Source organism: Crocodylus siamensis, chromosome 1 (assembly GCF_052110815.1).
Source record: "Crocodylus siamensis isolate JL-2025a chromosome 1, ASM5211081v1, whole genome shotgun sequence".
NCBI lineage: Eukaryota > Metazoa > Chordata > Crocodylia > Crocodylidae > Crocodylus > Crocodylus siamensis.
The window spans coordinates 71,363,785-71,376,467 of NC_143395.1; the positions used below are offsets into that span (position 1 = coordinate 71,363,785).

Sequence of the window (12,683 nt, forward strand, 5' to 3'; positions counted from 1 at the left end):
GCGCACAAATTTTGATTTGCCACGCGTGCGAATTTGTATCAAGCTGCGCATGCGTACTTTGTAAGTTTCTTTTCTATCCTGTAAGTTTCACTTTTGCAGAAACACAACCTATATAAAAATCTGCCTAGCAACACCCATGTAAAAGAAACTATCCTATTCCTGCCCGCTTAGCTTATGTCATAGTGTCATAGAGGCGGTCCAACCAACATCAATAAAGAGACGAAGAAGCAGGAAATGGCAGAGACGACAACTGGATAAACCTCAGGCTTGATCACCCTGTTGCCGGTCCTCAGCCTCCCGTCTGGGCGTACCCAGTGAAAACCCGTCAAAGGCCTCGAAAACCCGACAACGAACATCAGCCTCTCAGCGTAGCTTAGACCACATACCCGCTTTGACTATACCTCCGCGCTTATACTTTAGCTGCAACTTCGCTCCAGCCAGGCTCCCCTCTTATTCGTAAGAGGGTGAGGCCAGGTGAGTTGAATAAACCCTTTTACTATAAACTTTGAAAGCGTATAGCATTTCACCTACTTGCGCCAGTAAGGTGAACCTCGAGGGCGGTCGACGAGCCACCTCTTATCCCACCCCATAAGCCGCGTACTCGCTCGCTCCGTAAAGTCCGCGGCTCACCAAGCGGTGTTGGAGTCTCTAATCTGGCATTTCGCGACATCTGCGGGTGGTCACTGACCCCTGGTCAACACTCCCCGCCCCCCGCCGCTGACATCTGTGGGAGTTCCCGCTTACTGCCACCATGCTCCCACCACCACTGCCACGCTCCCACTGCCGCCATGGAGCAAGCATCATTCATGTCTGCCAGCCTTTTATATGTACTGTAACTTGGGTCTAGTGGTATTGGTATGGACAGAGACTGTCTGCACTCATAGGCTGGTGCAAATCTGCCTGACTTCTGGCTCAGGGAGAGCATCGTAGCATTGCTCTGCTGGCAGAAGGCAGGCAGTTTATTCCTGCTCAGTGGGTTTGAGTGTGGATACACTCATGCCTTTGCCAACAGAAACACAGTACTGACAGCAAAGCTATATAGTGTAGAAAGGGCATGACAGGTCCATGTGCACACTCCCCATTTTCTTTGTACCTGAACCAAGAGGCTAAGGTTCTACATGAATATACTGAAAGTAACTGACAACCATTGCTATAAAGACATTGTCATGTGAGGTGCATATCACACCTTCAGGTAAGTTGTGGGTATGCATGTGTTGATTTGGGGGGGAGGGGTTACTAAAAACCTAGAGCTATTCAATCTTTTGATACAAGACTATAGCCCACCTATGATCAGGATTTCTTTGTTCACCAGAGCGCCCCAAGGGATAATGAGGTTGAACAGTTATAAACTACTCCAAGACCATTTCAGGCTGGACATAAGGAAGAATTTCTTTACTGTCCGAGCCCCCAAGGTCTGGAACAGTCTGCCATCAGAGGTGGTTCAAGCACCTACATTGAACACCTTCAAGAGTAAATTGGATGCTTATCTTGCTGGGATCCTATGACCCCAGCTGACTTCCTGCCTTCGGGCAGGGGGGCTGGACTCAATGATCTTCCGAGGTCCCTTCCAGCCCTAATATCTATGAAATCTATGAAACCTAGAATTTAGAGACAGTTACAATTTTCTTACTGATTTCCCCTTTTTTAAACAAAGTTAAGATGCAGTCACATTTCTCAGTGATCCTCCATTCCTTCTTATAAGGTAAAGCAGTGTTTCTCAACCCATGGTATGTGTACCCCTGTGGGTATGTGAGACATGGGCAGGGGGTATGCGGGTGCTGCATTTTGTGTTTGGTCTACCTCCCCCCATCCCCTGCCTGGCAGGTTGGAGGTGTCTTTGCCTGTTTGGCCCCAAGTTCCGGCTGCCACCCCTCTCGCCACCTCTGATGCGTCGGGGCTTTCACTCCCCAGTGTCAGTGTGCCAGGGGACAGGGAGGGAGGCTCCACGCAGACTGCTTTGTCCTGGGCCATGGTTCACGAGGAAAAAGTGGGAGTTGGCTTACAGCAGCAATACCAGAAGTCCCATGGTGGGACTTCTGGTTTTGCTTTTGCCACGTTGATTAGCAGGGGTTATGTAGGGTACCAAAAGTTGAGAACCACTGATGCAAAGCATTACTACTATCACCAAAGTCAGAAAAAGAGGCAAGACACAAGTCTACAACCCAGCCTTTTACTGATTACACCCCAAAGCAGGAGAATAAGCATTTGTCTCTATGCCAGTTTAGCTGCCTGCAGCTGCACAATACAGATTCTCATCTATAGCACCTAGGGAGACACAGGAGGAAGCTGGCCGGCGGGCTGGGAGCTGGTTGTCTTGAATTTGCAGAGGTCTCCTTAAAGATTCCTGGTTTACACCCAATATTTGTGAGTTATTTAAATAAATATTGTGATGGGTGTTGTTCAAATTCCCTTGTTTCCCTGCAACTTTGGGAATTGGTTTGAACCAGTTTCCCCATGGACTTGGAAAATGCCTGTTAGCTGGGGCTTATGTCCCTGGGAAAAATAAAACTTTGGGAGGGAGGAGGACTCCTCATCTCTCTCCCTGGCCACCTGGGAATGCTACTTGCTGTATATGGTTCCTTTTACTTTGCCAAATAGACCAATTATAAAGTGCAACAGGCTAACAAAAATCACTGTAACAGGGTTCTAGCTAACTCCATACAAGTCAGTTGTTATCACAAGGCAAAACATCAATTGCTACTTCTAGTTGCTGTTACAAAGCTTTCCAAAAAGAAGTTATTCATTCTTGGCAATATATCAGTGGCAGGACTTGATAAATTCTTACTCTACTTTCCCAGGCTACTGCTTATGATTTAACTGCAATCTTATTGATTATATACTAGCTTAAGCAGATATTATTCATAATTCAGGCTTTTGCTAGGTCTGCAGTCTGCAGTAGTCAGTGTGGTGTGTCAGCCACTGAAAATGTTTGGAGACTATTGGAGGGGTGGGGACAGGACTTTAATTAAAATTAGTGAACGAGAAGATGCTCAGCACTTGCTGGATTGGGCATCTGGCCAAGCTCTAGGAAGCTGGAATGAATTATATTGTAAAGCATTCTTCCAATTCTCAGGGGAGGGCAAACCGGGTGACCATCTGGGGCTCCATACTTTAGGGGGCCCAAATTTTTTTGGGGGGGGGTGAAGTTTTTGCAAGGAAGTGGCTGTATTTGCATGTTACCACTCTATTTATCTAATTCCCCCAAATAATATTTTAAAAAATCCACGAAACAACTGTGGTGGGTTAATATTTACCTGAGTACATACCTTTAAGAGGCCCCAAATGACTTGCTTGCCCAGGGCCTCAACAACTCTAAGGCCAGCACTGCTTAAATAGTGTAGAGTGAAAGTTTTAATAAGAAAAGGGATATACCAGTATTAGTTTGAATATAGGCTTCTTGCTACAGTCCTGGCTGTGAAGTCTTAAGTGTTCCCATAGCATTTAGTGTCACTAGAATTTAGGGTCATTCTACATACATCTTTGAGCAGAAAAGCTGCTATGCACATTTTATAAATGTCTGGAAATACTATTCTAGAATTGGGGGGAAAAACACACCCCACAATACAAATGTAAATATTTATTATGAGTTGTTTTGCTAGAAATAAAACCATAAATAAATTTATTACAGAAATGAAAAGGAATGGAATGTTAATAATCTTATGTAAAATGTACATTGAAAATTTAAAACCCCAAAGTGCTTTTTGTGTGTTTATGTAATGACTTACAAACTTTGAAGTCAATTATTGCCTTTATCTAACACCTCCTGTTCTCATGGAAGAAATGTATTTATAATACAAACCAAAAAGGCACTAGAACATGGAAGCAAAACTATAAAAATATAAGTAATGATGGAAATTCCAGTACACAGATTAAAAATCTTGGAAAGAGACATGAGGGAAACTTTGAGGAGCACAAAGGACTGTTAGGCACCTGTCTCCCACTGAAAGTCACTGGAAGTAGAAAGCCCAACTTCCATTTACAGTTTTGAAAATCTCCTTTAATACCATTTGGTCAAAGGTCAATGAAGTGTATAATGCCAGATTACTGAGTCTTTAAACCCACTGAAAGGAATGGTGCATTGAGGAGAATAGTTATAGGCTATATATTTAGATGTAATTTTCTGCAAGGTTTTACAATCCCACTTAAAAAGAACTTCAGCGTTTAGTATTCCATTGTAACAATGGAAACCAATTGTCCTTTATAATGTTCAGGGCCAAACTTTACTGGATTAGTATTTCTCTTGAAATCATAGGATTATTTGTGGAGCAAGATATTATTGACTGTGAGTAAAGGATGCAGAATCTGGTCCTTAGCTTTTCAACTGCCCTGTCAAAGCAATGTTTTTACCTTTGTTCAGTACAAACTCTATTTATAAGAAAGAATGTGAAATGGGAAAGCTCAAGGAAAGCAAAATAAGAGAAGAATAAGATAGTCAAGACAGCATGTAATAGATTTATACTCCCTGATGCATGTTTCTGCAGTCCAACAATCATCTGATGGCTGTAGATTTCTATTAGTTATTTTAGAAAGTACATGTTTTTATTAACATTTGGATGCTTTGGTAAGCAGAGCCCCATTTTATCTTCCTATCAGTTCATGATTGTAGCAGTTTAAAATTTTGAGTATTTTATAATAATGTTTTTTATATATTGAAGGGAAAAAAGTATTGACATTGTTCAGATGTCTTCTATGTCTGCCTGGCTAACACAAGCATAAAACAACAGAACCAGCCATTTGAAATCATATTTTATGCAAGAAGTCCATTCACCTTAAAGAGGTGTAATTTCTATAGCATGACCATGATGAGGGGCTACCAGTAGAAAAGATTAAAACATTTAGCAGCACGTGCAGCAATTTTTTTCCTGTACATATATACAATTTCTTTACAGTTAATTTTTCAAGTCCTATTATCCATCCACATTCATCTACCTACATGTTTGTGGGTAATATACGATGACTGACTGCAAGATACGTACCACTACTGTTTTTCAAGGTCCACTGATTTGACTGGAGGAAGGTTAAAACTTCAGTATCAGACTAATATCTTCATCTATGTTGTTTTACAGTTTTTACTTTTCCTGCCTGAACATGTTGACTATAACTGTAATGTCTTAACTAAATAAGGATGTGATCATTTAACCTGTTTCTCTTTAAAATGGTAATTTGTCTAGTTTCTCTTGAATAGTTCTGTTTTTCTCTAATTAATTCACCAGCACAACTCCCATTGACTTGCAGAGGCAAGTCCTAAGAAATCTCCCATGCATTTTTGGAGAATTTTATTACTGTTGAAGAAAATAAAAATTCTATTAGATATATTTGTATCAATTTACACTTCAGGTTGTACTTAACACTGGATTATCACACAAGCTTGATAGTTTCATTTCTTTTTAGGAATGCACAGGGTGGAGCACATGTGCTCTGTAAGACATCATGATTTGGATCAATCAGTTACTCCACCACTCTCCTAACAAAAGAATGTGTTAAATAGGGGAAAGTGAGCCATAAGCTTCAGTAAAACTTGCCATAATAATCTTTTGGCATTGAACATTTGGTGCTTGCTATGCCACCTATGTCTTTGTCCTGCTAGTTAAGTATTTATTAGGGGTGTGTGAAGCGGGCCGCATTCAATTTGGATTCGGATTCAGTTTGATTTGGGGGACAGTGATTTGATTAATTGATTTGGATCACTGTCCTGATTCGGTTTGGCTGAATCTGAATCTGAAGATTCAACGCTGATTTGGAGAATCAGTGATTCGGCCATAGACACAGCTTTAAAAGTTTTTTCTACACACCTCAAGGTACCAGGAGCGGCTTGTGAACACTTCAATGCTAGGGCGGATGGAGCGTCACACAGGAGCGCGGGGCAGTCCCCCACATGCTCGGTGGCAGACCCGGAAGTGGACTGGAAGTGCTTCTGCTCCACTTCCAAGTCTGCTGCCAAGGGTGCTGGGGACACCCCCATGCTCCTGTCAGACACTCCATCCGCCTCACCATCTCAGCGTTCATGAGCTGCCTGATACCTTGAGGTATGTAGAAAAAATATTAAAAGTTGTGTGTCTATGCCTGAATCATCGAATCTCTCCAATTCCATTCAGGGAGATTAAAGGGTCTCCTGATTCAATTCAGATTTGGAGATTCAGGCCAAATCTCTGCCAAATCAAATCAGCGAACGAAGCTTTGCGCAGCCCTCATATTTGTATAATGTTCCTGACATGAGTAATGCCGTTGAACTCAACTGGGCTATTTAACACAGGAATTAATCCACATGCTTAAGTATTTGCTGGATCAGGATTTTAGGAAAAGTTTCTAAGATACAAAACGAAGGTTTCCCACACACGGGTAGTTGATAATTCTTCAAGATTTATAGTGGCCCATGAGGCACAAGACGGAACATGGTACAGCCTGAAGTATAAAAATATTTGCAGTGAATTCTAACTTTTAGCTCAAACCTGAAGTGTGCACATTGAGGTTTGCAACACATATGCAAGTTATATAATAAAAATATCAAACACAGGATTAATTAAACAGTGTTCAAATTAATTTTTTTTCTCCATTTTCTTTCTATTAGCATGAGAGAGACTGATTTCAAACACAAAGCACTGTGTGGAAATTGACTACAGAAATAACTAATGCTTATGAAAAAATGGACCAGTATATCAAATTAAATAAAATATATGCACCCGGGAATATTATCCTGGAATATTTGTCAATGGCATGGGTGTCAATCCTCATGCTGACGTATCTTGGACTTTTCCTCCTGTTTGAACTCCTTTCAGAACCAAGTGAAAGCTGAACCATCATTCGGTCTTGCTTATCACCATTCTCGGATACATAGTGCCCCAGTTCATTCACGTCCCCATCACTGAAGTTTCCATCGATCATCATAGGCCGTGGTTGAGGTACTCCACAGGTACAAGGAAGCTGTAAAAGAGAGAACGTTCAAGTTTGAATGTTGTCCTAGATATTTTGTATTGGGTATCTGAACCAGATAATTTATCTCTGCCTCCCATCAGCAATGTGGCACAACCCATGGAAGACAAAGGAGAAGAGCAGCAGGAGTGAAGGGAGGGCAGCAGCTTCTCTTCCTTTACTAGGTGTAAATGCAGTGACAAAAACTAGAAGAGGAGCCAGGCTGCAGAGGGGTAAGGAAAGGCAATTTATTTCCTGGATGGTGCTTGGTCTGCATCAGATGTGATTTGTTAAGTTGTACTTCAGCTTTGTCATCTTTCATATAAAAGCACGAAAACTAAAATCCCATTTTTTTTGGTCTATTTAGTAAGAAATTGCAAAATATGGCTTGTGCTGAAACAGCATGCAAAGTTCTGTGAGACTAAGAAAGGCATAGATAGCTCTCAGGCTCTGTGGCCCAGATGTCAGGTGTTCTCTGCCTGGAGCTGTGCAGGACCTGGGACTTCTGTTTCAGAAGAAGTGTTGCTAGCTTAAAACTCAGTTTTGTTCTGGATTTCCCCCCACCCCCTAAGAAATATTCTTTGTATGTCTAGTTCAGCGAGATTAAGGGCCAGGTGACAGTAGCTAGCCTTCAAACCAACAAGGAGTATTATATTAACATCTGCTTTTTTTTCACTTCCTCTGTTCTTTCAAGGAAGCTTAGAATTTCACTGCAAATGCACACTTTCAAACTCTTTATTTTTCTGTTGCATAAAATGATACTGGAGACAGTTATCTCACCTTGTCTCGCAGCTTCCTCTCCTTCCGCTCTTGCACTGTAGTAAGGTAGTTCACTGCTGCATATTCCAGCACTGATAAGAAGACGAACACAAAACTGACCCAAAGGTAAATGTCCACTGCTTTGATGTAAGATACACGAGGCATTGAGGCATTCACACCAGTGATGATGGTGGACATGGTCAGCACCGTTGTTATCCCTAGGAACACACCATCATCCAGTTAGACATAGTCACATTAGATTCTAAAGTTCTTGGGTATCCTTCAAATGTATGTTGTCCCCCCTGGTTAAAGTATGCCTTAGTTGTCTGGGTGGGATCCAGTACTCCCTGATTTCTAACCTGGCTTCACTAGGAAGGACTTGTCTTCACTGCACAGTTAACTTGGATCCTTATTTGAGTGTTGTTTCATACCTGACTTCTGTCCACATAAATACACCGGTGCAGGTATTGTGGTAGTGTTCTAAATTTGAGCTAGATGATTCATTAGAGGTTAAGCACTAAAGCCTAGATGCTATGAATAATTAAGTTTCTATCACGAAGCTTGGCCACAAACTAAGCAATATGTGCACACCACTCAACTTCCCTAGTTCTTGCCAGCCTGTTTTCTTGCCATCTGCCTACAGATCTGCCCATATAATTGGGTTCAGTGTTTGAAACTAACACTGAACATGGTTTACTGTGCTTCTATTACATTTGCAGAGAGGAGGTAGGAGACTATCTTTCAGGAGTTGGCAACCTACAACCCATGGAGTTGGCAACCTACAACCCATGGCCCAGCCCATGAAGGTAGAGGGCCTCTGGTATTTTGCAGTGGGGGGAGGGAGTTTTGCTTTCACCATGGGTCGGTGGTAGGGAGAGCCAGCAGTAATGGCCAGGTCTTAGTGTTGGATCACTGATGAGCTGGGTTTTTCTGGCCAGTCACCAGAAAATGTTGCCCATTGTTGTCCTTGCCTGTTGAAAGCTCACAAGAGGATAAAGCCAGGGTTGTGACTGAAGGACTAGTAGAAGGATAGTATGAGTCACAATTTTGGGGATATGATTTGAAATCTATAGTTCTCTGAGGCTGACAGAGGAAGGAGTCCATCATTTGGGACCTTAGGGCTGTGAGAAAACTGAATCCTTCAAGAATGTGTCCTGGAAGACAACCAACCCGTGCCTAGTCTGGCAGCTTCCCAAGAATGTGCCAGAGGTGAGGTTCCTTTTGAGGCAGAGAGATCAAAGGCCAGGTTCTGATACCTACGTCATGGTGAACAGTACCTTGCTTTGGGAGTGATCCCATTGATTCCAGCAAGCCTTTTCATTGAAAAAGGTGCTGCTCAGCATGCCAAGCTATGAGAATATGGCTGTAGTTAGGTTGCCCAGACTATACGTTCCCTATCTACAAAATCAGGATAATCATATATATCTCTCCCTAAAGGTATTTAGGCATTTAGGGTGTCTGCAGATGTGTGGGGATGCTGCTCTGTAATGACATGTGCTGTAATTACAGCGTGTCAGAGAAGACTCAATTAATAGTCTGCTGGAATTAGCGCACTCCAGCAGCCTCTGCGTCTCATGTATTCAATGTCCCAGGGTTCAAAATGGTGACAAGGGTGCTTATCTAAAGCTCATTCAACAAGCTTTAGTTAAAGTGTCCCCATCACCATTCTGAAACATGGGACGCTGAATCCATGAGACACTGTGGGCACTTTAGTTAGAACAGCTCTTGGAGCCACTCTAATTAAAGTTTCCCCCTCCTTCCACCCTCAAAGCATGTATAAAGATACCCATAGCTACTACAGAACCTGGTAGGAATTAAATGACTAATTTCTTTGTTGCTTTGGGTCTAGTTTCTATTTTCCATTATTATAACTTTAAACTAGGTCTCAAGACATCTGATAGCGACACCTTAGTATAAATGTCAACTGTTTCCCAACAAAAATATTCATTCATATCTACTGTATGCCTAGCATATATTTTCTGTAAGGAAAGTTAATTTGAAGTAAATAAAGCCCTGGTCCTGGTTTGCTTAACTCAGTGGAAGCAAGCTTGGGTTCTCAGTCTGTTGGAAATGTTAACAATTACTCAATAAGGATGAGACTTTCAAGGCATTACTTTTAAAGGAAAGTTTTTGTCCAAGGTCACAATCCTGCAACAAACCCCACTGATTTCAGTAGGTCTTGATGGAAGCCTCTGGATCCATCTTCATGAAGTTCATTGCAAAACTGGGAGAGAGTTCCCTTGCACTGCTTTCAAAATATCAGGTTTATTTCCAATAATACAAGACATCTTGTAGCAAAGGAAATACATTTACATGTTTAAACAGAAGATCATCACTATCATTTTTTTACCTTTTAGTACACTAGAATTGTAAAGTTTATTGGTATCTGTAGTTGGACATGCTCTTCCTTTCACATTTGTTTTTTCAGTGTGTCTTGGTATTTAGGGTACCTACTAATATGCTAGGATAATATGGAACAGGTGGAGGCAGCCTAGGCCATTTTCATATGTGAGCAGTAACCGAATTTCAAGTTGTATAGTAGCACAGGGGTGATGCTAAGCCTGATGAGTTAATTTAGATTAAATGGTCCCTTTTAGCATGTAGTTCTTAGCTGGGTTTTCTATTTCAATATTTTTATTTACCTAAAGGGACTCTGGCAGGTACTGCTCTGCGATCGATCCAGAAGGACACCCAGGACAGCATGACCATCAGAGTGGCAGGGAAGTAGGTTTGGAGTAAGAAGAAGAAGATGTGGCGACGTAAAGTGAAGTTGATATACAGGCGATTGTACCACCCTGTATAACAGAAAGGGGTGGAGGAAAGAAGTGGCACTAAGATCATCACAATCTAATGGTACTGCAATTTTTCAGTGATCACACAGCTTTTTCTGTCTTTCAGAACAAAGTGGATCTTTATCAAACTTCTTGAAGTTTTGGCACCTCACAGGATTGAACTCTTTAGACCAGGGGTTCCCCAAGCATGGCCTGTGAGCCCATTTGTAGCCCACCACCCTTTTGAACTGGCCCTTCAGAAGTGAAACTTTGGGAGCCTCTGCTTTAGAGCAAATACCTGGGTATTTCCATTCAGATGGAGGTAGAGTGCCAGTTTAAAGTAGCATAGCTCTTCCTGATCACATCTTTGTAGGTACTCTTATTTCAGAATAAGAGGGTGCATCTACACAAGCCGCTGTGGCATCGTTGTTACTGCACTGTCATTTAGTACTTCCTTTTGGAACTACTAAATAATGGCACAGTAACAGCCTGTACTGTGCCAACTGCATGGTGCACAGTTATTTTTAGCCTCTACATCGCCATAGCAATGCACTATACAAAGGGAGCATGTCACCATGGTGATATAGCTGTGGCATCATGCTTTTTGCCTGCTGACACTATGTAGTGCGTTGCTACGGCGATGTAGCATCATGTGTATGTAGCATCACACTCCCAGAATGATGCGTTCAAACTGAAATTACTCCAAACTGGATTAAGCAAATACAGAATAAGAAACTCCCAAGAGTCAGGAATAACTCACCATGTAGGCAAAGCCTGACCATCCTAATTTGGAAAATAGTCTGTGTAACTCCTCTGTCAATTTTTGCTAAGGTTAAAGGTAGCTCCATGGAGAGGAGTTTTGTAGAACCAGGCCCCTATCTTTGTGGGCCTAATAATTATGTGGCTATACATATTAAATTGCCAGTTAGTTTTGCATCCTTGTTTTCCCATATTTTAATCAAAGGTATCACCAGCTATCATGTGGTCCAGTTTGAATGCAGCAGATTCCTATACAGAAATTATTATTGATGTTGCAACATAAACAGATGTTGTACAGCACAGAAGGGGTAATATGGTAAACAGTTCAAAGGTGGTGATTTGACATGATCTTTGCCCATTTTTCAACCTGTGGGGGAAGGGAATGCCTTGCACCATTTGACAGAGACCTCTCTGACCAATTAAAGGGCAGTTTTGTACAGGCCCAGAAGGAGTCACACTCAAGACCATTTATTCAGGCAGTGACAGAGTTGAATCTCATCTGAAGGGGAAAGGCGAAACCTACCATGATTGTTCAATACTAGCAAAATTCACCTACCTGTACTACTATAAAAGGCAAGCTTTGTGGTGGTGTGGAACTCCTGTATAAGGAACTGTGATAGTGATATCCTGTCATCTGTTTTTAAAGAATCATTCCCAGTCTTCCAGTACAGCATGAGATCATCTTCAGTGTAGGCATCTGGGAAAGCAGGACACATCTTTGCAGTGCAATTAAATCAAACATTAACAAATTTACAGTTGGCATGTGTTAAAGATAGGTTCAAAAATGTTATAAACCAGAGATTTCCTGCCATGTTGGTCCAGCATTAGTAATGGTCATATATGGTGATGGATGTAATGAGGTAAAGAACAGTTCTGGTTAGAGTTTGATTTCAAGATGTCTTAATTGTATATCTTGCTGAAAGTCAAGGTAAATGTGCAGAGTAACTGCCTCTTTCCTTTTGTTGTATTAATTTTATATTGAATGTATTTTATTATCTAATGTATGGTTTAGACCAATGTTAGTTATTCCTAACAAAAATAACCATGTTAAAGTGGACTTAAGGTTACAAATACTTGTCAACAACTTGAGGGCAAAACCCTTTAATTGTGCATAGTTTAAAGATGCCTATGTCTGACAGCCAGAAAATTCAAATTTAGGTCATAGAAAAAGAAGCTCCATCAGAGCTAGGTATAGCTTAGACATAGATGAGTGTGAATATGACATGTAAGAAGTGAAATGATGATGTTGCTTTTTCATCACATGCATATTGTGTACTCCACATAAAAAACAAGACACATGAATAATACTAGTTAGTATTCTGCTACTAGTTAGGATTGAACTGTAGTAGGAATATATGAGATTTCCTTTTAATGTTAAAAATTTGGTATTCAAATGACAGCTTTCAAATGATTTTGGGTAAAGGATGAACAGGGATATGAGGAGAAGGCTAATTTTTGGTGGAGACACTGATTTAAAAAACATAC

General features: G+C 41.3%; 1 protein-coding gene across 3 annotated transcripts in view; it reads right to left on the reverse strand.

The window, feature by feature from the left end:
• Positions 1–6,633: 6,633 nt before the first annotated feature.
• GABRR1 (gamma-aminobutyric acid type A receptor subunit rho1) overlaps positions 6,634–12,683 on the reverse strand; it is a 74,663-nt gene continuing 68,613 nt past the window's right edge. For all 3 annotated transcript variants that reach the window (XM_090031409.1, XM_090031407.1, XM_090031408.1), the window contains 4 exons: positions 11,755–11,895; positions 10,311–10,463; positions 7,690–7,886; positions 6,634–6,921 (listed from right to left, as the gene is read on the reverse strand). In XM_090031409.1, coding sequence (XP_089887535.1) covers positions 6,634–6,921; positions 7,690–7,886; positions 10,311–10,463; positions 11,755–11,895 — 779 coding nt within the window. The remainder of the gene's footprint in view (positions 6,922–7,689; positions 7,887–10,310; positions 10,464–11,754; positions 11,896–12,683) is intronic.